The 26,250-nt window shown below is 45.9% G+C and overlaps 1 protein-coding gene across 1 annotated transcript in view; it reads left to right on the top strand.

Moving 5' to 3' along the window:
* Positions 1 to 7,920: 7,920 nt before the first annotated feature.
* The window catches only part of LOC141152928 (glycophorin-C-like), a 42,952-nt gene continuing 24,622 nt past the window's right edge, over positions 7,921 to 26,250 (top strand). Inside the window, exon 1 of the mRNA XM_073637569.1 lies at positions 7,921 to 8,108. Coding sequence (XP_073493670.1) covers positions 8,072 to 8,108 — 37 coding nt within the window. The 5' untranslated portion in view covers positions 7,921 to 8,071. The remainder of the gene's footprint in view (positions 8,109 to 26,250) is intronic.

Here is a 26,250-nt window from a genome sequence, read left to right as displayed (position 1 = left end):
GAAAAGCAGGAGGCGCAATACAACAAAAACGCGCCCGCAGAACCCTTCACACCTGGTGAAGTAGTATTGACAAGGAAAAGACGAAACTACAAACTTGATGACCAGTGGGAGAGAGAACCCTACACTGTGTTACAGTCAAGATTTGATAATAAGAAGACCTGCATAATTAGTAGAGATGGAGGAAGAACGTCTGCAACAGTGTCCAGGGACCACCTAAAGTTGTGTCCAGACCTACTAAAACCCCAAGAAGGAGTGCCTCTCACTGTACAGGAGGAACCTGAAGAACCAGTAATATATACTGATTTGGGAGACTTCCTGGCAGATTGGCCTCAAATAGGAGGTGCAGTAATCATTCCAACACTCCAATTCTTTGAACAGCCAGAATGCTCTCCACAGCAAGTTGAACCTGTGAGTGGTGCAGAAGAACCAGCTCAAGAAGTATCCCCGGATGAAGGATCCCCGGTAGGAGCAGAGCAAGAGGGCCCAGCCAATGGTGAACTTGCCAGTCCCAGAGAGAGGTTAAGGCAGTTTTACAACTTAGTCACACGTATAACTGGTAGGGTAACTGACAATACAGACTCTTTTACCACACAAACCACCACACTACGCAGATCTACACGTACAACGAGAGGTCGTCCCCCTGTCAGATACACTGAGTAAAATAGTTAAACTTCTGACAAGTGTAGATAGTTACCCCTGGGGTATTGTGTATTATTGTACTGTATTATTGTGTATTTTCGTGCATATGTATCTTACTTTGTGCTTTGCCTTATTGATGAACAGTTTAAATGATGCGGACACTTCATTTATTGTTTATCTAAGAACTTCGTGGCTGAGGACTATGTGCAGCCCAAAAACTGCTTTTTGTATATAATTGCGCTCCCTGGAGTGCCCCCTTTAGGTGACCTCAGAAGAAAAACCTGTCTGGAGTGGCTCTACGGGAGGTCCAACTCAGGATCTTCATGCCCTGCAGCCACCCCAGGGCCTACGTTGAGGGTTTGGGACAGGTCCCTCAAAAACACCAAGTACTCTGCCCTGTGAGATGGACATCCTGTCTGGGAACCTCACCATAAGAGACTTGAACTCTGAGGACACTTTGTATTTGTTTATATTTTTATGCAACGTTTAAGCTTGGTGCCTCCCATAAAGGGAAGATTGTTCATGTTTCCCATTGTTGTTGTTTTAAAATGTACTTCAGCCCGGGAGTGCTGAGCTTTGCTAGGGGAAAATGTGACGCCCAGCTGCGCTTGGTATCACAGATCCTAAAGGAGTTCATTGATGGATTCCTCCACAAGAGGCCCCCATAAACATTCACACATCTCCACCTTCCACCTCAGACCAGCAGAGGGAGCCCCTTAGGGATATAAATAGGGAAGGTGGAGCTAGGCAGTTCAGTTCCTCTGGAGAGTTCAGCAAGTACAGACCTGAATACAGAGTCAAGCTCAGTCTAGTCAAGTCTGTTGAGAGAGTTCCTGCATTGGAGCATAATTAAGACTCAGTTGTAGCTCAGAATAGTGGGCTTTAGGTGTGCCGACATCCATAAGATCGGTGAAGTGCAGCAAGCTGCCGTTAGTGTGAGTAGCCTAGTGAGAGCCCGAGTGTGGCCGAAGGCGAGTGGAAAGTGAGTAGCAGTGAGGGTAGAGGAGCTTACCCAGCTCACCCCGAAACATATACCGGACACCGGGTCCGAGCTTACCGGGATCTTTACAACCCAGTAAGGTATAACCGGAATCCCTGGAGAACTACAGGTCCCAGGTTCACCAGAGACCTGATACGTAACAGAGCCAGGAGACACATAGGCCCCGTAAGCTGGGAGCGTGCACTCCAAGAGAAGGCCCTACCACAATGTAAGCCGGTGCAGGACAGAGATAAAGTTAGGCCTAGCTTCAGGCAGGTCAGAAACTTACTACGCAGAGGCAAGAAACAGGAGGCCCTACACCCGCTCATTGGGGAGGATCCTGATATGCACCCTTCACCCTACAGTGCTCCGGGACTTGCCTGAATTTCAATCAGTAAAAGGTACTGAAGTGACCACCGTGTCTGTCCCTGTTCTTGCTCTGACCCGGCTGGGTCTAGCTTGTCCTGCATCCCCCTCTCCGCACGCTGCCCTGAGGCCTAGCTCCACCTGTGGGGAGCTATACCATCGAGCTGCCTTATCACCGGCCTCAGTGGACTGCCGCAGCGCTGGTGATTCTCACCAGAAACCACAGGTGGCGTCACGAACTTTCATAAACTTAACAAACAATCCCCTTTTAAAAGCTGACCCCAGGGTACGGGCCCGGGAGCCGACCACCGCGACACCCCCAAGGCCAGGCAAAGGCCCGGGTACCGAGTCGTCCCCATCCCCCTGGGCTAGTCACAGTCCTTGCTAAGAAAAATGTGTGGGAAGGTTCCCGGTCACTCTACTTTTACTGAGGAGGAAACATACACAAACACGGGGAGAACATGCAAAGTCCTTGCAGATGTTGTCCTTGCTGGGATTTGAACATAGGATCCCAGCGCTGCAAGGTTTCAGTGCTAACCACTGATCTAATGTGCTGCCGTTCACCATCTAATATCTAACAGGCTGGAGAAACTTACACCTACTGCCACTCTTTCTTCAGCTCCTTTGTGAGAAAATGTATTTGGGCAGCCACTCAGTTTACCAAATAAAGTTCATGAGAAGGAAATTGGGGATGGCTTCGCTACTGATACTGGGGGCAGTGCTAATACCATGGCGTCGTACCATAGTTTGCTGGAAATATTCCAGGCTGGTAGGAGGCAAGCAAATTCCCACAGAATAGTACCAGCAGTAATGTTCAGGCCACATTTCAAGTGCAAGCAGCTTTCGAGGACTACCTGGGAGAAATTACACACAGGGTAGATACGGTTTCCCTCTATGCCGCTCCTTTCACCGAGCTAACTACAACTCTCAGCAAAATAAGTTGTGGACTGGCTCCGTACCGTCCCAGGCCACATTCACCTGTCCACGTGTTTGTGATTAGGCGGTCCTTCCCAGTAAGTGCACTTGCGAGGGCACGGGTAATGTTGTGGTACCCGTGCTTGTGGAAGGCAGAGGCGACACCGGGAGAAACAGTCGCGTTTGAGGAGCGAGTATGGACACCTGGCCGCCACCGGCATGAGGTTGTGAAAAGTTTCCGCCTCCAAGAGCTTAAAAGGCCATATTTCAAGTGCAAAGAGCTGCCCAGAAATCTGGCAGTTTAGTGTTGCGGCCTGTGGGTGGGCGGGTGGGTGGCTGGCTGCATACTAGCAGTTGCATTCTAAGTAATAGAAAATTAAGCAGATGGCCTCACCTCGGCACTATGAACTCTCCTGAAGGAGAAAGCCAGGACCAGTCGGAGGCGTCTCCGGTTCTCTGTGGACCCGTCCAACCCTGCCGAAAAGCAGCCCTGGCTGCGAAAAGTGTGGGTAAGGTTCCCGGACACTCTATGGCTGCTTTTTTAATGTGGATCAGCCATGCTTATGCATGTTATTTCTCAAAACGCATTACAGATCAGGCCATTGTCCAACTCTGTATTCAAGAAATTAAATGCGCAAAGAAAGATGTGTGTGTGTGTCAAAGCACCACCGACAAGTGCAAGTTGATGTTGGATGGGCTGCCATTCCTTATGCAACAAGCTCAATTACAGGACTTCCTGGGAGAAATGGTACGCAGGGTAGATACGGTTTCCCTCTATGCCAGTCCTTTCAACGAGCTAACTACAACTCTCAGCAAAAAAAGTTGTGGACTGGCTCCGTACCGTCCCTGGCCACATTCACCTGTCCACGTGTTTGTGGTTAGGCGGTACTTCCCAGAAAGTGCACTGGGGAGGGCACGGATAATGTTGTGGGACCCGAGCTTGTGGAAGGCGGAGGCGATACGGGGAAATATAGTGGCAGCTGGGGACCGAGTATGGACACCCAGCCACCGCCGGCATGAGGTTATGAAAAGCTTCCGCCTCCACGAGCCTAAAAGGCCACATTTCAAGTGCAAGCAGCTGTCAAAAATTTGGCAGTATAGTATTGCAGTCTGTGGGTGGGTGAGTGGCTGCCTGCATACTTGCGCTTGCATTCCAAGGAATGGGGTAGGGACAACTGAACGCTGCAGTGGGACAAGGACATGGACAGTGATTGTTGCAAGTCTGCAACAACAGGTGCATGGCGGGAGGCATCTTCGCATGCACCAAGGATCACTTATGATGGGCACACTTTTAGGCAGTGACCTGGGAGTCAGAGATGCTTCCAGAGGTCTTCCCCATGCTGTTCCCATGACTTTTCAGCACTGTATGAATGTGTCTGAGGATGTGTCACACACCACATGGCCAGATAAGGTTGTAAAATGTTAAAATTACATTTCCTGGTGAATGCATTTGTCTTGGTTTAAAGCAATGCAAAAGTGCAAAAAGGCATCAAAAACGCTACTTGTGAGCATAGCCCAAGGTGTGGAGGAGTATTTTTGTTTTTGGTTATTTATTTTGCCTTAAATACAAGTCATTGCCCTGGAAAGGATGTTCCTTAACATATTTCCAAGGAAAATCCATTTTGGTTTCGTTTTTGTATGTTTTATGTGAGTCCGTAAAAGTGGTGTAATACTCTGACCACATTGCCGACAGCAGTGACCTGGGAGTCAGAAATGCTTCCAGGGGTCTTCCCCATGGTATTCCCATGTAATTTGAGTACTGTTCCCGTCGATTTGGGCAATTTTTAGGCCCTCTGCAGACCGCCGGGTGGAGCCGCCTGAAAAATGCTCGAGTTTCCCATAGACTTACATTGGGCTCGTTGCAGGGGGCGAGCACCCGAGTATTCCAATTTGCTCGACCCGAGCAACGAGTACCCGAGCATTTTAGTGCTCGCTCATCACTACACTTTTTACTTTAGCTCCAAATTGCTGCCAAACACTCTATGGAAACCAAAACTTTAAAAAAGAAAAATCAAACAAAAAACCCAACAGGTTTTTACGACTCCAAAAAGCTCTGTGTGAACATTCCCTTAGTAGATCCCCCTCAGCCACTTTGCCTCAATGACTGTGTCACATGTAGGTCATGTTGGGTGAGGAACTCCTGAGCAGTGAAGGGGTTATTCCTCTCTGCAGCTGTTGGAAGACTCTCTGAAATATTATTAGTATCGGGCGAGGGCTGAGAAATTTTAAGACCAACTGTGACCAGACTGAGACTTTAAAAAATGTGGAACTCGCCCACTACACAGCAAGTGTGCAGTCACCCTACCCCCACTCCACCACAGGACTGTATGCAGCCTTCCTGCATAGTGTTCCTGGACAATAAATGGGGCAGCTGTTCAGCTGTGTGTGCGGGATAACTGGTACAGTCATTTAGGAAAATGCAGAATACACTGGCAAAATACAGAACTTACCTGACAGATTCCACCTCAGTCCTTTATGCTGCTCGTGCTGTCCCTAACATATCTTCTATAGTGACTACAATGGTCCATTAGTCTTCAGATGTGACATTGTGGACATTGATTGGCCAATGGAGTCAATATAAACAAACAATCTGCTAGTGTGCATGGTGCACCAAAAAAATGTTAACGTACCCATGAGCCCAAATTGCCAATATTTGTTAATTAAAAAATGTAAATTAATAATATATATATAAAGTTTTTTTATATTATTTATTTTATTTCTGTTGCTTTTTTCTTGCTATATACTTGTATTTCATTCCAATTTATTTTCTTTTTTTGTTTTTTTTGGTTATATTTTTGCATTTTATTTAACTTAATTTCTTTTTGGTTATATGTTTGTATTTTACTTATTTTATATTTATCAATTATTTCTTCTTTGGTGATAGTTTTGTACTCCATTTAATATTATATGTGTATTAATTTCCTTTTTTATTACATTTTTGTACTTTATTTCATTTAATTTTTGGTTATATTTTTGCATTACTGTTCGGCTATATTTTTGTGGATATATGTATTATTATTATTATAGCGCCATTTATTTCATGGCGCTTTACATGAGAAAAAGGAGTATACATAGCAAACAAAACACAATAATCTTAACAGAATGAGTCAGCGACTGGCACAAGAAAGGAGAGGCGAGGACCCTGCCCGTGAGGGTTCACAGTCTACAAGGGATGGGTGAGAATACAGTAGGTGGGGGTAGAGCTGATCGTGCAGCTGCATGGTGGAGCGAAGGTTACTGCAGGTTGTACGCATGTCGGAAGAGGTGGGTTTTCAGGTTCCTTTTGAAGGTTTCCATGGTAGGCGACAGTCTGATATGTTGGGATAGAGAGTTCCATAGAAGGGGGGATGCAGGGGAGAAATCTTGTATGCGATTGTGGGAAAAGGAGATAAGAGGGGAGTAGAGAAGGAGATCTTGCGAGGATATGGGGTTGCGTGTAGGTGTGTACCGGGAGACTGGGTCACAGATGTATGAGGGAGACAGGTTGTGGATGGATTTGTATGCCATGGTTAGGGTCTTGAACTTGGGTCTCTGAGCAATGGGGAGCCAGTGAAGGGATTGACAGAGGGGAGAGGTCGGGGAATAGCAGGGGGACAGGTGGATTAGTCAGGAGGCAGAGTTTAGGATAGACTGGAGGGGGGCCACAGAGCAGGAGGTTGCAGTAGTAGAGGTGGGAGATGGTGATGGCATGCACTAGTGTTTTTGCAGATTCTTGGCTGAGGAATGTGTGGATCCGGGAGATGTTTTTGAGTTGGAGTTGGCAGGAAGTGGAAAGAGCTTGGATATGAGGTTTGAAGGAGAAATCAGAATCCAGGGTTACACCGAGGCAGCGAGCTTGTGGGACTGGGGAGAGTGAACAGTCATTAACTTTGATGAATAGGTCAGATGGGAGTGCTGAGTGAGATGGGTGGAAGATGATGAATTCTGTTTTTTCCATATTAAGTTTTAGAAATAGTGGACAGACATTGTGGGATTTTGGTTAGAAAGGAGGAGATATCAGGTCCAGAGAGGTAGATCTGTGTGACATCGGCGTAGAGGTGATACTGAAAGCCATGAGACTCTATGAGCTGTCCCAGGCCTCAGGTGTAGATGGAGAGGAGCAGGGGTCCTAGAACTGAACTTTGGGGAACACAGACAGATAGGGGGTGAGATGAGGAGGTGGTGCGTGAGTGGGAGACGCTGAATGTCCTGTCTGTTAGGTATGAGGAGATCCAAGATAGGGCCAAGTCTGTGATGCCGAGAGAAGAGAGAGTCAGTAGTAAGAGGGAATGGTCCACTGTGTCAGAGGCAGATGACAGGTCCAAAAGAAGGAGGTCAGAGTAGTGTCACTTGGATTTGGCGGTTAGTAGGTCATTGGTTACTTTAATCAGGGCAGTTTCAGTGGAGTGAGACGGTCGCATGCCAGATTACATACTATATATATATATATTTCTTTTTTTTTCTTGTTAAATTTTTGTATTTTTTCCACTTTTTTATTTTTGGTTATATTTTTGTATTTCATCTCCGTTATCTTTCTTTGTTTCTTATATTTTGTGTTCTATTTCTTTTAGCTTTGTTATTTTTGTTATCCTTATTTTTTTTTTATATTTATTCAGTTTATTTCTATGTTGGTTATATTTTTGTATTTATCTCTCATGTCTTTTCATCATATTTTTGCATTTATTCCAGCAGCTTATTTGAGCTTTATTATATTTTTGTAGTTTATCTTTTATTTGTTATTTTTGTTTTAGTCATATTGTTGTATATATTCCAGTTTATTTTCTCTTTTGGTTATATTTTTGCATTTTGTATTTTATATTATATTTTTTGCTATAGTTTTGTTTTTAAATCCAGTTTATTTATTGGTGTTTTGATTATCTTTTTTGTATTTTACTTATTCTACATTTGTTTGTTTGCTTTTCTAATCTCTGGGAATTCCTCCTGCAGTCATTTGTTTGTTGTGCATCCTACTCTGCTGAAGTGCAGCCCTGATAGCAGCAGCTTGTGCCTAAAACCAGTTCCTGTTATCTGTAAAGTTGTGCGCCCCTCCCCTCCCCTCCTGTATGATCCACAGCCCCCCTGACACAAGGGATTTCTCTACAGAGGTCAGGAAACTGCTTGTACAGGAGTCCTGCGCCTGGAGCCTTGCTGAAGCCACCATCACTAGCAGAAGTCTAGGAGGGACCTGTGACCATGCCTACACCTGATGAGACTATCACTTCTCCAAGCTGTGAGTATGAGCTGCCTCCATGACCTCACATGCATGGGTTAACCTCTTCACTGCCAGAGACACCGTTGCAGATGCCTCTCACTGTACGTGTATTGCCTGCATGTGATAAAACAGGGTGATGAACCTTACAATCAAAAAATTCTCAACTCAGAAGGTTGAGTCATTTGTCGCCGGCTACAGGGACCCAACAAAGTAGCCGTAATGCAAAAAAAATACCACAGACCCTTACGCATTAACCAGTTCAGTTACGGAAATGCGGACAGGGATGTGACAAATTATCTCGGTGGCCATCGCAGAATTTTCAGAATACCCCCCACCCCTGCTTCGATCCCTGAAGAACCCAGAAACATGCATGCTTGGCTCATGAAAGGTCCATGTAGGTCTGTACAGTTGAGTCCTCTATTAATAGTTTTTTAGTCTATAAATTGTGCACTTTTGCCTCCCCTAGGCAGCTGCCCACTCCCTGGATACAGCCACTGAAATGCACATGTACAAGAGTACTATGTTTAACCCCTTCACACTCCATGACGGACATGATCGCCATGGAACGGGTCAAGATTAGGGATGAGCTGACCCATGGCTATTTGGGTTCAACGGTTTGGTTCCCACAACTCTACCCAAACCCTAAAGAAGTCAATGGGGACCCGAACTTTGGTTCTTTATGTCTCGCGATTGTAGCTAGCAGAAATTGGAGATATTCACCCTATAAATGCAAAGTGATCCTGCCCAGCACCCATCATTACTTTTGCAATGTGATCATAGGGTGCCGATGGGTTGCCATACAGCGGGGGCTTTCCGCAGTATGCTGCCATGTTGGCACTCATGCAATGCCCAGCCATAGTCCCTTATGAGGACTAGAAACAAGTAATTAAAACAGATTTAAAAACTATTAAAAAAAATTAAAATTCCTCCCTACACCTACACACACTTATCTACAGCTTAAGAAAATAAAATAAAAGTAATAAACATTTTCGGTACTACATGAAGTCCATATAAGTCCGATCTATGAAAATACCAAGTTAAATAGCCTGTATGGTCAACGTTGTAAAGAAAGAAACAAAACTCCCAAATTTCTGTTTTTTTATGGCAGCCGCTCGTCCCACAAGAGATGCAGCAAAAAGTGACTAAAACGTATGACCCACCTCAAAATGTTATTGTTAAAAACTATTTCTCATCATGAAAAAAAGAAGCCCTCACGCACCTTCACTTTTTTTTCCAGAATTTTTTTAATCTGCCAAAATAGTTACAAAAAATAAAACAATACATGTTTGGTATCGCCATAATCGTATTGACCCGTGGAATCATGCTGCCAGGCCATTTTTTACTGCAAAAACGAACGCAATAAAAATAAAACCCTAAAAAATAATGGTGGATTTGTGTTCTTTTTTTGTTCTCCATTTTATCGAAGTTGGAATTTTTCCCCATTTTTCCGTTGGTAAAGTGAATGGCGCCATTCAAAATCTACAGCTCGTCTCATATAAACAAAAATAAACAAAATAAAAAAAAAAAAAATGAGCCTGATAGGGCTATGTGGAGGAAAAACAAAAAAATATAAAAGTTCTGGATTTTAAAAGAAGTGAAGGAAAAAATGAAAAAGAATGTAAGCCTCACAAATAAGATATAAAACCTTGACCTTGAGGGGTCGTATGACCAGCGCAACCTGTGATTCCTAAAAATCCATCACCACCTAGTAACGATGGTCACCCCCAAACAAACGATCCAAATGTTGTGACTTTTATTTTTATATAAAACTAAATCACAGGCGGACACAACATGTAAAGAGCAGGAAGGTGGGTGCAGCACTACTAACATCTCCAACCAAGTCCTGGAAAGAAATGGGACCACCCATCCCAGGAGGGGCCATAAATAACAATTAGGGAGGACATCTGACCTCTATCAATCAATGCCAGTCATGTCCCACTTCCCCATTATTAACCCCTACCTATCCCTCTAATCTTGTTGCCTAAATCTCTGACCATTAACCCCTTATTCACCCCCCCCCCCCCCCCTTACCATTATTCCATGCAGTCGGGGAGCACGCCGTTTATACAGTGCCGACACTTGTTAAATTCTACACCTCCATTAGGGCTTGTTCACACGCTGCGTTTTTACTACGTTTTTCAATGGTAAAAAAGCATTTTACAGCTACCAGCAAAGTGAATGAGATTTCTGAAAACTTCATTTTTTTCCCTTACCATCAAAGCGTCCTTTTTTTTTTTTTTTTTTTTTTTGTTCAAATCCGCAGCATGTCAATTCTTGCAGCATTTTTCACCCATTCAAATGAAATGGTAGAAAAAAAAAAACACTAAAGTAAATATCTATCAAAAACGTATGCAAAAATGACTCAAAAATGTGCGCAGGATTTTCCTGCCAACACTCTGGTTTTTGGTGCAGAAAAATCTGCAAATGTTCAACAGGTTAACAAACCCTCAGTTCACACGGTTGGGTATTTGGTGCGTTTTAGATTTTTCACAATTCATTCAAGTCGATGGGAAAAATCAGCAAATAAAACTCATATTTTCAGTAACAGAAATTGGCACGTTGTGGACTTCAAAGACGCTATGGAGGACAGTTTATGCAGCGTAAAAAAATCAAAGTGGACATAACAAATATATAAATTTCATCCACTTTGCAGAGTAAAAATACGAAGCGTCAAAAATTCACCGATTGTGGGAACTTAACCTAACATCAGTCTAATGGACTTTAAATCACTCATAGGGGGAAAAAGAAAAATTATCCGCTGATCGCTCTTTGGCCCCATCACAACTAATTTACAAGAAATAATGTAAATATTTGCAGATCAGAAAGGGAAATGTCTTTATTTTCATCACTTTTGTACACTTGATTCTCCTGTAATCCTCGTCTGTGTGAGAATGTGTCTGGTAATATGGAGCAGCTGTCACTATTCTCCCAGTATTTGTGTAAAGCAGCTGCCCCGTTTCAGCTTCAGTAATGTGCATGTGTCGGTGCCGAGCTTCTCTTGTGCGTTGGGTTTTGCCATCCTTCTTCCATTCCTGGGGCTCAGGATACACAGATGAGCACATTGCATCACCGCGCTCTCTCCTGTAACGGCCGCACCGTCAGTCTTCCCCTAATGTAAACAGGATATTCCTGCATCCGCTCCTGAGCACTGATCCCGGAGGCCACTATATAAAAGCTTTTTCCCTGAAATCTCGAGTTGTCTTCTTCTGTTAAAAAATTACTCTCAACTTCATAAGTAGCCCACGTAATCACAAGACGTTTTGCCATTTAAAGCTTATTAACATTTTCAGCCTCTCTTGAGACATTAAAGGGAATTTGCCATCATGATGTAGGGGCTGAGACCCTGATTCCAGCTTTGTGTCATTTACTGGGCTGCTTGGTGCAGTTTTGATAGAATCAGATGCAGCAGTGCTATGTCTGCTGAGCTGTGTATAACCCCGCCCACGCAACTGATTGGCAGATTCCTGTGTACATTGTCAGCAAGCTGCCAATCAGTGGTGGGGGCAGGGTTACACATGTTAACTGGACTGGCCTGCACATTAGACCTAGTCTGGCAGTGATAATCTCCTGTTGATAAAACACTGATTGTATTGAAACTACAGCAAACTGCTGAGCAAGTGACACATCTCCGGAATCAGGCTCTCTGTCCCTACATGATGCTGCTTTCAGATTAAACAGCAAAATCCTTCTGACAGATTCCCTTTAACACTTTTATTTAGTTTACAGCCCGTTGCCTTGGAGACCGACCACTTTGCTAGGCAGCTGAACATGTGCAGTGCTCACAAACTTTTTTTCATCTGAGCTTGCAAGCAGTATTTTAAAGCTGGCCAGGATCGCTGGAAGGCGCCATTTCTGTATAATCCTGAACAGGTGCAGCGCAGTGATTGCAAACTGAGCAGCAGCGGTGGTCAGTCTCCCAGGCAATAGGCTGTAAAGAAAAGAAAAGGGCTAGTATCTCAAGAACGGCTGAAAATTTTAAGAAGCAGTAAATTGCAAAAGTGCTGGGTGTTACAAGCCCTATCCGACAATACCCATCTTTAAAAATGTGAATAACCCTTTAAGTTCCTAAAAATTGTATTTCTTTGTTCCTGGGAAAGCTGGGTGACTACCAATATAGTGACTATTAATGCTCCCCATGGGGTTGTTACTTAGTGTGCTAATTTGTAAGCCTGGCCACTTATATGGAGATACAATTGTAAGCGATGTAAGTTCTGCATTACTGCCTTTCAGGACACAGAAGAACCTGAATAATACATGGCAGAAATGTATTAGGAAATTTTGGATATCTTCCAATTCTCCAGAGCGATGAGTCTTTCCCCTCATACACTGATTTGAAAGCACAGAAGTGTAAGAGCTTGTTCATATGCTTAATTTTTTTGCAGGTAATTTACTGCGGCAAAAAAAATGCAGCATTTTACAGTAAAGTAAATGAGATTTTTTAAAAAAAAAAAAATTCCCATTTTTTATTTTGCGGATTTCAACCATCAAACCGTTTTTTTTCCAAATCTGCAGGTTGTGTTTTTTGCAGCATTTTTTACCCATTCAAATGGATTGTGCAAAAACGAGACCAAAATGTGCGTATTTTACAGTGTTTTTCCTTCTAAGACTATGTTCACACATATTGGGTTTTTCAGAGTCACAAATCTGCAGCAAAAACTAATCTCCGTCAGGAAATCAGCTGCGTCACACAAAGAAGTGACATGCTCTAATTTCCAAAAACCCAACCAATGTACAAAATAAGCAACAACAAAAAAAAAACATGATGTGTGAACAGAGAATTTTGGTTTCTCATAGACTTTGCTGGTACTGCAAGACACAGCTGAAAATTTGCATAAAAATCTGCAGCAAAAAACGCTGAAAAACCCAACATGTGTAAACATAGCCTAAAAATCAGATTTTTGGTGGAAAATACTCAACGTGTGCAGATAGCTAACCTGGCTGATGAGATAGATTTCCCCTTCAGGACCCTAAGGCTACGTTCACATGATGAGCTTTTGTTGAGTTTTTGATGTTGCAGATTTTCTGCCTCATTTCTGCCCTCATTAAAGGGGTTGTCTAGTACTTTAGATTACCCCCCCCCCCAATATATCCCCCTGGGCCCCTAAGACTTTTTGTAAATACCTTCCGTTGCAGATACTGCCTGTGAGCGGCGCGATCACTGGCCACTCACAGGCATCACGTGACCCCCGGCTGCAGCCGGCTCTGATATCCGCTGATGTCACGACAAGTGCTGGCAGCAGCCGGGGGTCTTTGTCTTCCGCGTTTCAGGTGGATGCCAGGCTGTGGGCAGGGTTACCCCCTGCGTCACACCCGGCATCCACTGAGCGTTCTGCCTCTCCCCATTCATTGGGAAAGTGCGCGGTGGATGCTCGGTGTGACGTAGGGGGTTTTCCTGCCCACAACCCAGCAGCTACCGAGGGGACCCCGGCGCTGAGTCACGCCTCACTTGTCGAGACGTCAGCACGGATCCACCGATAGCGCCGCTCACAGGCGTTATCGGCAACGTAAGGTAATTACAAAAAGTCTTAGGGGCCGGGGGGGATACATTGGGGGGGTAATCTAAAGTACTGGATAACTTCTTTAAGCAAAGTAGGTGTTAAGGGGACGGTTGCAAACAACTTCATTAAATAATGGAAAGCAACCGAACCCGGGGTCCGCGATGCAGCCTGGTGGACTGCGGCCGAACACCTTCCGGGTGAGAAGGTAAAACAACCAGCTTAAATAACAATCCCCTCCGTGTTACAGCACACCGGAGCGGGAAAAGGGATTCGCACTATCTCCATTAACTGCACGAGAGATGTGCGATAAATAATGTATCCGTAGCCCTGTTAACTGCACAGAGGTTACGCAGCAGACAGTGGGATGGGTGTGTGATACACGCCGGCGTATACGTGCTTCCAGCCGGCGTGCTACCGGACTGAGAAGTATCTCTCCACTTGGCTTACAGGCGGTGCCGGGAATACGACATCTGCAGACTGCTCGGGGTGTAAGGCGACCCCTTTGTCGGAGCCAGACTGTCAGACGAAGCTACCTGCCTCCCTCCATCTAAAGCTGCCTATCCCTCGCTAAACCTGCCTGAATCAAGCTAAAGCACATGTGGAGCTCAAACGACCAAGCGTCCACACAACACCATCACTGCTCAATGATCAGAGCACGCCGCCATGTTTGTGGACGGGCTATTTAAATATTAAGCCCTGCCCACCGTTGCATTATTGGTGAAGTCACCCGCGACCAATCAAGCGGTGCCAGGTCACCGGATCAGCTGACTCCCAAACCACCAATCACGGTCCGCAATGTCACGGGCATGCTCAGTACAGAGAATCCTGGACTTAGGCTTTAGCAGCTCTGTCTCCCTCCGCAACCTATCCTTCGTGTTGCTAGGAACAAAAACCCAAAAGACAACATGTACATCTCGTGCACCAGCTAGGCATGGGGACTGACGATGATGCTGAGCAGCATCAGCCCTGGCTGAACTGGAATGGGAAACCACAGAATCCACTGTTTATTCTGAATCCATTTCAAATCCAGCTTGAAAAACTGACCAAAACTTATTGTGGGAACATAGCCTAAGACAGCTGGATGATCATGTCTTTGGTGAGATGATATTGGATGCTACCCAAATATCTCAGAAAAGAACAATGGAACACAACACATTAATTTTGATTGGAACTTTGGGTGTTGTTCAAATGGAAAATATGCAAAGGGTTGGGCTCAGAAAAATAGTCTGAAAAGCTGGAGCCTCATTCGCTGGACCCTTTACTGCTGCCAAAAGCGGTGCACCTACAAGGTAACAAGGACTACTCCCTGTTCTTCAATGTGTGAATGAATATGATTGATAACACATTAGAATTAATCACTGAGATAATAATTAGCTGAAGAAGAGCCAAGTGTGTCAGATACAGGAGAGCCGAGTGTGTCAGATACAGGAGAGCCGAGTGTGTCAGATACAGGAGAGCCGAGTGTGTCAGATACAGGAGAGCCGAGTGTGTCAGATACAGGAGAGCCGAGTGTGTCAGATACAGGAGAGCCGAGTGTGTCAGACAAAGGAGAGCCGAGTGTGTCAGATACAGGAGAGCCGAGTGTGTCAGATACAGGAGAGCCGAGTGTGTCAGATACAGATGAGCCGAGTGTGTCAGATACAGACGAGCCGAGTGTGTCAGATACAGACGAGCCGAATGTGTCACATAACAGAGAGCCGAGTGTGTCAGATACAGACGAGCCGAGTGTGTCAGATACAGACGAGCCGAATGTGTCAGGTACCGACGAGCCGAATGTGTCAGATGCAGACGAGCCGAATGTGTCAGATACAGGAGAGCCGAGTGTGTCAGATACGGACGAGCCGAATGTGTCAGATACAGGAGAGCCGAGTGTGTCAGATACAGGAGAGCCGAGTGTGTCACATACAGGAGAGCCGAGTGTGTTAGTTACAGACGAGTAGAGTGTGTCAGATACAGACGAGCCGAATGTGTCAGATACAGACGAGCCGAATGTGTCAGATACAGGAGAGCCAAGTGTGTCAGATACAGAGGAGCCGAGTCTGTCAGATACAGGAGAGCCGAGTGTGTTAGTTTCAGACGAGTAGAGTGTGTCAGATACAGACGAGCCGAGTGTGTCAGATACAGGAGAGCCGAGTGTGTCAGATACAGGAGAGCCGATTGTGTCAGATACAGGAGAGCTGAGTGTGTCAGGTACAGGAGAGCCGAGTGTGTCAGATACAGAAGAGCCAAGTGTGTCAGATACAGAAGAGCCGAGTGTGTCAGATACAGGAGAGCCGAGTGTGTCAGATACAGGAGAGCCGAGTGTGTCAGATACAGGAGAGCCGAGTGTGTCAGACAAAGGAGAGCCGAGTGTGTCAGATACAGGAGAGCCGAGTGTGTCAGACAAAGGAGAGCCGAGTGTGTCAGACAAAGGAGAGCCGAGTGTGTCAGATACTTGAGAGCCGAGTGTGTCAGATACTGATGAGCCGAGTGTGTCAGATACAGGAGAGCCGAGTGTGTAAGATACAGGAGAGCCGAATGTGTCAGATACAGACGAGCCGAGTGTGTCAGATACAGGAGAGCCGAGTGTGTCAGATACAGGAGAGCCGAATGTGTCAGATACAGCCGAGCCGAGTGTGTCAGATACAGGAGAGCCGAATGTGTCAGATACAGACGAGCAGAATGTGTCAGATACAGACGAGCCGAGTGTGTCAGATACAGGAGAGCCGAGTGTGTCTGACAAAGTAGAGCCTAGTGTGTCAGATACAGGAGAGCCGAGTGTGTCAGACAAAGGAGAGCCGAGTGTGTCAGATACAGACGAGCCAAATGTGTCACATAACGGAGAGCCGAGTGTGTCAGATACAGACGAGCCGAATGTGTCAGATACAGACGAGCCGAGTGTGTCAGATACAGACGAGCCGAGTGTGTCAGATACAGACGAGCCGAATGTGTCAGATACAGACGAGCCGAATGTGTCACATACAGGAGAGCCGAGTGTGTTAGTTACAGACGAGTAGAGTGTGTCAGATACAGACGAGCCGAATGTGTCAGATACAGGAGAGCCGAGTGTGACAGATACAGACGAGCCGAGTGTGTCAGATACAGGAGAGCCGAGTGTGTCAGATACAGGAGAGCCGAGTGTGTCAGATACAGGAGAGCCGAGGGTGTCAGATACAGGAGAGTCGAGTGTGTCAGATACAGAAGAGCCGAGTGTGTCAAATACAGGAGAGCCGAGTGTGTCAGACAAAGGAGAGCCAAGTGTGTCAGATACAGGAGAGCCAAGTGTGTCAGATACAGGAGAGCCGAGTGTGTCAGATACAGGAGAACCGAGTGTGTCAGATACAGGAGAGCCGAGTGTGTCAGATACAGGAGAGCCGAGTGTGTCAGATACAGGAGAGCCGAATGTGTCAGATACAGACGAGCCGATTGTGTCAGATACAGGAGAGCCGAATGTGTCAGATACCGACGAGCAGAATGTGTCACATACAGACGAGCCGAATGTGTCAGATACAGACGAGCCGAATTTGTCAGATACAGACGAGCCGAGTGTGTCAGATACAGACGAGCCGAGTGTGTCAGATACAGGAGAGCTGAGTGTGTCAGACAAAGGAGAGCCGAGTGTGTCAGATATAGGAGAGCCGAGTGTGTCAGACAAAGGAGAGCCGAGTGTGTCAGATACAGACGAGCCGAATGTGTCACATAACGGAGAGCCGAGTGTGTCAGATACAGACAAGCCGAATGTGTCAGATACAGACGAGCCGAGTGTGTCAGATACAGACGAGCCGAATGTGTCACATAACAGAGAGCCGAGTGTGTCAGATACAGACGAGCCGAGTGTGTCAGATACAGACGAGCCGAATGTGTCAGATACCGACGAGCCGAATGTGTCACATACAGGAGAGCCGAGTGTGTTAGTTACAGACGAGTAGAGTGTGTCAGATACAGACGAGCCGAATGTGTCAGACACAGGAGAGCCGAGTGTGTCAGATACAGACGAGCCAAGTGTGTCAGATACAGGAGAGCCGAGTGTGTCAGATACAGGAGAGCCGAGTGTGTCAGATACAGGAGAGCCGAGTGTGTCAGACACAGGAGAGCCGAGTGTGTCAGATACAGGAGAGCCGAGTGTGTCAGATACAGGAGAGCCGAGTGTGTCAGACAAAGGAGAGCCGAGTGTGTCAGATACAGGAGAGCCAAGTGTGTCAGATACAGGAGAGCCGAGTGTGTCAGATACAGGAGAGCCGAGTGTGTCAGATACAGGAGAGCCGAGTGTGTCAGACAAAGGAGAGCCGAGTGTGTCAGATACAGGAGAGCCGAGTGTGTCAGATACAGGAGAGCCGAGTGTGTCAGATACAGGAGAGCCGAGTGTGTCAGATACAGGAGAGCCGAGTGTGTCAGATACAGATGAGCCGAGTGTGTCAGATACAGGAGAGCCTAGTGTGTCAGATACAGGAGAGCCGAGTGTGTCAGATACAGACGAGCCGAATGTGTCAGATACAGACGAGCCGAATGTGTCAGATACAGGAGAGCCGAGTGTGTCAGATACAGGAGAGCCGAGTGTGTTAGACAAAGGAGAGCCAAGTGTGTCAGATACAGACGAGCCGAATGTGTCAGATACAGACGAGCCGAATGTGTCAGATACAGGAGAGCCGAGTGTGTCAGATACAGGAGAGCCGAGTGTGTCAGATACAAACGAGCCAAATGTGTCAGATACAGACGAGCCGAGTGTGTCAGATACAGGAGAGCCGAGTGTGTCAGATACAGGAGAGCCGAGTGTGCCAGATACAGACGAGCAGAATGTGTCAGATACAGACGAGCCGAATGTGTCAGATACAGACGAGCCGAATGTGTCACATACAGGAGAGCCGAGTGTGTTAGTTACAGACGAGTAGAGTGTGTCAGATACAGGAGAGCCGAGTGTGTCAGATACAGGAGAGCCGAGTGTGTCAGATACAGACGAGCCAAGTGTGTCAGATACAGGAGAGCCGAGTGTGTCAGATACAGGAGAGCCGAGTGTGTCAGATACAGGAGAGCCGAGTGTGTCAGATACAGGAGAGCCGAGTGTGTCAGATACAGGAGAGCCGAGTGTGTCAGATACAGGAGAGCCGACTGTGTCAGATACAGGAGAGCCGAGTGTGTCAGATACAGGAGAGCCGAGTGTGTCAGATACAGGAGAGCCGAGTGTGTCAGACAAAGGAGAGCCAAGTGTGTCAGATACAGGAGAGCCAAGTGTGTCAGATACAGGAGAGCCGAGTGTGTCAGATACAGGAGAGCCGAGTGTGTCAGATACAGGAGAGCCGAGTGTGTCAGATACAGGAGAGCCGAGTGTGTCAGACAAAGGAGAGCCGAGTGTGTCAGATACAGGAGAGCCGAGTGTGTCAGACAAAGGAGAGCCGAGTGTGTCAGATACAGGAGAGCCGAGTGTGTCAGATACAGGAGAGCCGAGTGTGTCAGATACAGGAGAGCCGAGTGTGTCAGATACAGATGAGCCGAGCGTGTCAGATACAGGAGAGCCTAGTGTGTCAGATACAGGAGAGCCGAGTGTGTCAGATACAGACGAGCCGAATGTGTCAGATACAGACGAGCCGAATGTGTCAGATACAGGAGAGCCGAGTGTGTCAGATACAGGAGAGCCGAGTGTGTCAGACAAAGGAGAGCCAAGTGTGTCAGATACAGACGAGCCGAATGTGTCAGATACAGACGAGCCGAATGTGTCAGATACAGGAGAGCCGAGTGTGTCAGATACAAACGAGCCAAATGTGTCAGATACAGACGAGCCGAGTGTGTCAGATACAGGAGAGCCGAGTGTGTCAGATACAGGAGAGCCGAGTGTGCCAGATACAGACGAGCCGGATGTGTCAGATACAGACGAGCCGAATGTGTCAGATACAGACGAACCGAGTGTGTCAGATACAGACGAGCCCAATGTGTCACATAACGGAGAGCCGTGTGTGTCAGATACAGACGAGCCGAGTGTGTCAGATACAGACGAGCCGAATGTGTCACATACAGGAGAGCGGAGTGTGTCAGATACAGACGAGCCGAGTGTGTCACATACAGGAGGGCCGAGTATGTTAGTTACAGAAGAGTAGAGTGTGCCAGATACAGACGAGCCGAATGTGTCAGATACAGGAGAGCCGAGTGTGTCAGATACAGACGAGTAGAGTGTGTCAGATACAGACGAGTAGAGTGTGTCAGATACAGACGAGCCGAGTGTGTCAGATACAGGACAGCCGAGTGTGTCAGATACAGTCGAGTAGAGTGTGTCAGATACAGACAAGCCGAATGTGTCAGATACAGACGAGCCGAGTGTGTCAGATACAGACGAGCCGAATGTGTCACATAACAGAGAGCCGAGTGTGTCAGATACAGACGAGCCGAGTGTGTCAGATACAGAGGAGCCGAATGTGTCAGATACCGACGAGCCGAATGTGTCACATACAGGAGAGCCGAGTGTGTTAGTTAAAGACGAGTAGAGTGTGTCAGATACAGACGAGCCGAATGTGTCAGATACAGGAGAGCCGAGTATGTCAGATACAGACGAGCCAAGTGTGTCAGATACATGAGAGCCGAGTGTGTCAGATACAGGAGAGCCGAGTGTGTCAGATACAGGAGAGCCGAGTGTGTCAGACACAGGAGAGCCGAGTGTGTCAGACACAGGAGAGCCGAGTGTGTCAGATACAGGAGAGCCGAGTGTGTCAGATACAGGAGAGCCGAGTGTGTCAGACAAAGGAGAGCCGAGTGTGTCAGATACAGGAGAGCCAAGTGTGTCAGATACTGGAGAGCCGAGTGTGTCAGATACAGGAGAGCCGAGTGTGTCAGATACAGGAGAGCCGAGTATGTCAGACAAAGGAGAGCCGAGTGTGTCAGATACAGGAGAGCCGAGTGTGTCAGAGAAAGGAGAGCCGAGTGTGTCAGATACAGGAGAGCCGAGTGTGTCAGATACAGGAGAGCCGAGTGTGTCAGATACAGGAGAGCCGAGTGTGTCAGATACAGGAGAGCCTAGTGTGTCAGATACAGGAGAGCCTAGTGTGTCAGATACAGGAGAGCCTAGTGTGTCAGATACAGGAGAGCCGAGTGTGTCAGATACAGACGAGCCGAATGTGTCAGATACAGACGAGCCGAATGTGTCAGATACAGGAGAGCCGAGTGTGTCAGAAACAGGAGAGCCGAGTGTGTCAGACAAAGGAGAGCCAAGTGTGTCAGATACAGACGAGCCGAATGTGTCAGATACAAACGAGCCGAATGTGTCAGATACAGGAGAGCCGAGTGTGTCAGATACAGGAGAGCCGAGTGTGTCAGATACAAACGAGCCAAATGTGTCAGATACAGACGAGCCGAGTGTGTCAGATACAGGAGAGCCGAGTGTGCCAGATACAGACGAGCAGAATGTGTCAGATACAGACGAGCCGAATGTGTCAGATACAGACGAGCCGAATGTGTCACATACAGGAGAGCCGAGTGTGTTAGTTACAGACGAGTAGAGTGTGTCAGATACAGACGAGCCGAATGTGTCAGATACAGGAGAGCCGAGTGTGTCAGATACAGACGAGCCAAGTGTGTCAGATACAGGAGAGCCGAGTGTGTCAGATTACAGGAGAGCCGAGTGTGTCAGATACAGGAGAGCCGAGTGTGTCAGATACAGGAGAGCCGAGTGTGTCAGATACAGGAGAGCCGAGTGTGTCAGATACAGGAGAGCCGAGTGTGTCAGATACAGGAGAGCCGAGTGTGTCAGATACAGGAGAGCCGAGTGTGTCAGATACAGGAGAGCCGAGTGTGTCAGACAAAGGAGAGCCAAGTGTGTCAGATACAGGAGAGCCAGGTGTGTCAGATACAGGAGAGCCGAGTGTGTCAGATACAGGAGAGCCGAGTGTGTCAGATACAGGAGAGCCGAGTGTGTTAGTTACAGACGAGTAGAGTGTGTCAGATACAGACGAGCCAAATGTGTCAGATACAGGAGAGCCGAGTGTGTCAGATACAGACGAGCCAAGTGTGTCAGATACAGGAGAGCCGAGTGTGTCAGATACAGGAGAGCCGAGTGTGTCAGATACAGGAGAGCCGAGTGTGTCAGATACAGGAGAGCCGAGTGTGTCAGATACAGGAGAGCCGAGTGTGTCAGATACAGGAGAGCCGAGTGTGTCAGATACAGGAGAGCCGAGTGTGTCAGATACAGGAGAGCCGAGTGTGTCAGACAAAGGAGAGCCAAGTGTGTCAGATACAGGAGAGCCAGGTGTGTCAGATACAGGAGAGCCGAGTGTGTCAGATACAGGAGAGCCGAGTGTGTCAGATACAGGAGAGCCGAGTGTGTCAGACAAAGGAGAGCCGAGTGTGTCAGATACAGGAGAGCCGAGTGTGTCAGACAAAGGAGAGCCGAGTGTGTCAGATACAGGAGAGCCGAGTGTGTCAGATACAGGAGCGCCGAGTGTGTCAGATACAGGAGAGCCGAGTGTGTCAGATACAGATGAGCCGAGTGTGTCAGATACAGGAGAGCCTAGTGTGTCAGATACAGGAGAGCCGAGTGTGTCAGATACAGACGAGCCGAATGTGTCAGATACAGACGAGCCGAATGTGTCAGATACAGGAGAGCCGAGTGTGTCAGATACAGGAGAGCCGAGTGTGTCAGATACAAACGAGCCAAATGTGTCAGATACAGACGAGTCGAGTGTGTCAGATACAGGAGAGCCGAGTGTGTCAGATACAGGAGAGCCGAGTGTGCCAAATACAGACGAGCAGAATGTGTCAGATGCAGACGAGCCGAATGTGTCAGATACAGACGAGCCGAATGTGTCAGATACAGACGAACCGAGTGTGTCAGATACAGACGAGCCGAATGTGTCACATAACGGAGAGCCGAGTGTGTCAGATACAGACGAGCCGAGTGTGTCAGATACAGACGAGCCGAATGTGTCAGATACAGACGAGCCGAATGTGTCACATACAGGAGAGCGGAGTGTGTCAGATACAGACGAGCCGAATGTGCCACATACAGGAGAGCCGAGTATGTTAGTTACAGACGAGTAGAGTGTGTCAGATACAGACGAGAAGAGTGTGTCAGATACAGACGAGTCGAATGTGTCAGATACAGACGAGCCGAATGTGTCAGATACAGACGAGCCGAGTGTGTCATACAGACGAGCCGAGTGTGTCAGATACAGACGAGCCGAGTGTGTCAGATACAGACGAGCCGAATGTGTCAGATACAGGAGAGCCGAGTGTGTCAGATACAGGAGAGCCGAGTGTGTCAGATACAAACGAGCCGAGTGTGTCAGATACAGACGAGCCGAGTGTGTCAGATACAGACGAGCCGAGTGTGTCAGATACAGACGAGCCGAGTGTGTCAGATGCTGCAGAAATGAGTGTGTCAGGTGAACTAATGCTGAGTGTCAGATACAGCAGTGATCAGTTAGACACAAATTCCACAAACCGGATAGTGGGAAACTAATGCTGTGTATAATGCAGCTGATGAATTTGCCACTTGTCGCAGCTCACGTCTGATCTGTTCTTTCATATATGAATGCTGGCGTCAAACTGCTTGAAATATGGCAACATTTGTGCGCAATTTTGACGTTTTGCATTTCTATGCCAGTCCTCATTGGCAAAGTGGGCATTGCTCAGTCCGACCGGGGTCATATTCTTGAAACAGCCTGACTTTATTTGCCATTATTCCATTTTAACTTAAAGGAAATCTCTCACATAGAAGCAGTATTAAGGCTGTCTCTGATGAGCGTATATATCGGACAAGTGCTAAGGGATGTTTTATCGGATTGCACTTGAACCAATGTTATACTACGGGGCAGTGCAGATCTGCGCTTTTTTCTCACACCGATTTGGCATAAGAAAACAACTCCAGCATGATGTGAGTGGCTCCACAGATCAAATGGTGTGCACACATTCAAGTCTATGGGTGCGTGGAAAACATTGGACTGCATTCAGATGACATATGAATGCAGTCGATTTCCGCTGACTGACAGAATAGAAAAGATGGAGAAATCTTGTTCTCCATCTACTCCTCATCTGAGAGAATTCGATCACACTAAGCTAACACTCCGTTTAAATAAGGATCAGAGTTTTACCAGTGTGTCATTAACATATTCAGCCCGATTCTCTTGCATAAAAGAATGTACGCTCATATGACCCTAGCTTTATAGTAGGTATATTCTTGTACATAGGGGGCAGTATTATAGTAGTTATATTCTTGGACATAGGAGGCAGTATTATAGTAGTTATATTCTTGGACATAGGAGGCAGTATTATAGTAGATATATTCTTGTACATAGGAGCAGTATTATAGTAGTTATATTCTTGTACATAGGAGCAGTATTATAGTAGTTATATTCTTGCACATAGGGGCAGTATTATAGTAGTTATATTCTTGTACATGGGAGCAGTATTATATTAGTTATATTCTTGTACATAGGAGCAGTATTATAGCAGTTATATTCTTGTACATCGGAGCAGTATTATAGTAGTTATATTCTTGTATATAGGAGCAGTATTATAGTAGTTATATTCTTGTACATAGGAGCAATATTATAGTAGTTATATTCTTGTACATAGAGGGCAGTATTATAGTAGTTATATTCTTGTACATAGGGGCAGTATTATAGTAGTTATATTCATGTACATAGGGGGCAGTATTATAGTAGTTATATTCTTGTACATAGAGGGCAGTATTATAGTAGTTATATTCTTGTACATAGGGGCAGTATTATAGTAGTTATATTCATGTACATAGGGGGCAGTATTATAGTAGTTATATTCTTGTACATAGGAGCAGTATTATAGTAGTTATATTCTTGTACATAGGGGCAGTATTATAGTAGTTATATTCTTGTACATAGGGGCAGTATTATAGTAGTTATATTCTTCTACATAGGGGCAGTATTACAGTAGTTATATTCTTGTAGATAGGAGCAGTATTATAGTAGTTATATTCTTGTACATAGGGGGCAGTATTATAGTAGTTATATTCTTGTACATAGGAGCAGTATTATAGTAGTTGTATTCTTGTACATAGGAGCAGTAATACAGTAGTTATATTCTTGTACATAGGAGCAGTGTTATAGTAGTTATATTCTTGTACATAGGAGCAGTATTATAGTAGTTATATTCTTGTACATAGGGGGCAATATTATAGTAGTTATATTCTTGTACATAGGAGCAGTATTATAGTAGTTATATTCTTTTACATAGGAGCAGTATTATAGTAGTTGTATTCTTGTACATAGGAGCAGTATTATAGTAGTTATATTCTTGTACATAGGGGCAGTATTATAGTAGTTATATTCTTGTACATAGGGAGCAGTATTATAGTAGTTATATTATTGTACATAGGGGCAGTATTATAGTAGTTATATTCTTGTACATAGGGGGCAGTATTATAGTAGTTATATTCTTGTACATAGGGGGCAGTATTATAGTAGTTATATTCTTGTACATAGGGGGCGGTATTATAGTCGATATATTCTAGTATGTAGAAGCAGAATCATATTACTTATTTTATTTTATATAGGAGGCAGCATTATACTAGTTATGTTATATTCCTGTTCATTAGGCAGGATTTTAGTATGCTTGATCACATTAGTATACAGGGTCGGCTCTGGCCTGCTATCGCTCTAACCCTTTGTTTCCTATCAGTGTAATATTCATATTGCATTATGTATTTCATTTTTTCATTATGATAAGTTGTTGAATAAGTAACAAAATATAAACAGAAATCCACATGAAAAGATTGGATAACAGGGATCCAGATACAATCTTGGCCGCACAGCTGCCTGGTAATAATGTCCCATCTCTTGCCATTGTCTATTCATTTGCCAGATGCCGTCACCCGTTCCTGATAACCGCTACTGACTTAGAAAAGGCTAATTTTACTATTCTTGTGAACGTTTTGTGCTCAATGCATAAAACATCCCAGGGGTCTTTTTTTTTCTATTAGTTCATAAAATTAATAGTCTAAATTCAATTAAAGCTGGCTGAGACCTGGAGGGCAGCGTGCCCAGAGGAGGAAGGCAAAGAACAGACAAGACAATATAACATCTCACCCTCGGCCTCTGGAAAAAGACGTTTTCCCCACTGACTTTCTGGATCTGTCTTCCAAGCCTTCTGCTTATAAACTGAAATTGAAATATAAAGAAAATGAGAGACTGGGAAGAAGGCATCGGGAAACTCGACCGAGACACTTCTGCAGAATACTAAAACTTCCCTGTGCTCATCAGTTATCCTGTTCTCATACAAATATTCCAATTCTCGGAGCAGAAGTTTGTGCTCCAGAGCTGCTCTCTGTACATTAGCTGGAGATGTGGCAGCCATAACGAGCTATTCTCCCTTATTTCTATGCTGATAGAGATGCGGAAGGAATCTTAACCGAGGGGGTTAAGTTTTACGTTTTCGCTTCCTTCCTTAAGTAAGGAGCTTTCTTTCCTAATGACATAGCCCTCTTCCATGGAGTGCACAATGCAGCAGAGCTTTTAATGGCTCAGAAACAGGTCTCTTATCTTTCTGGCTTGACTTTATTTCCAGCAGCTTCTTCTAAATGCTGAGGAGCTGAGCTGTTTATCAACTGCGTACAGGAGACATGGGAGAGGAAGAAAAGGAGGAAAAGGGAGCAAAGGAATGGCAGGTTGTTCTGACCTCAGCTTTTATTTTGACCACCTGCTTGCTTTCTGATTTTTTCCTCTGTTTCC

Source organism: Phyllobates terribilis, unplaced genomic scaffold, assembly GCF_046119375.1.
Source record: "Phyllobates terribilis strain yellow unplaced genomic scaffold, ASM4611937v1 Scaffold_7__3_contigs__length_470593459, whole genome shotgun sequence".
In the NCBI taxonomy this organism is placed as follows: Eukaryota; Metazoa; Chordata; class Amphibia; order Anura; family Dendrobatidae; genus Phyllobates; species Phyllobates terribilis.
This window is presented reverse-complemented; position numbering and strand designations above follow the sequence as displayed.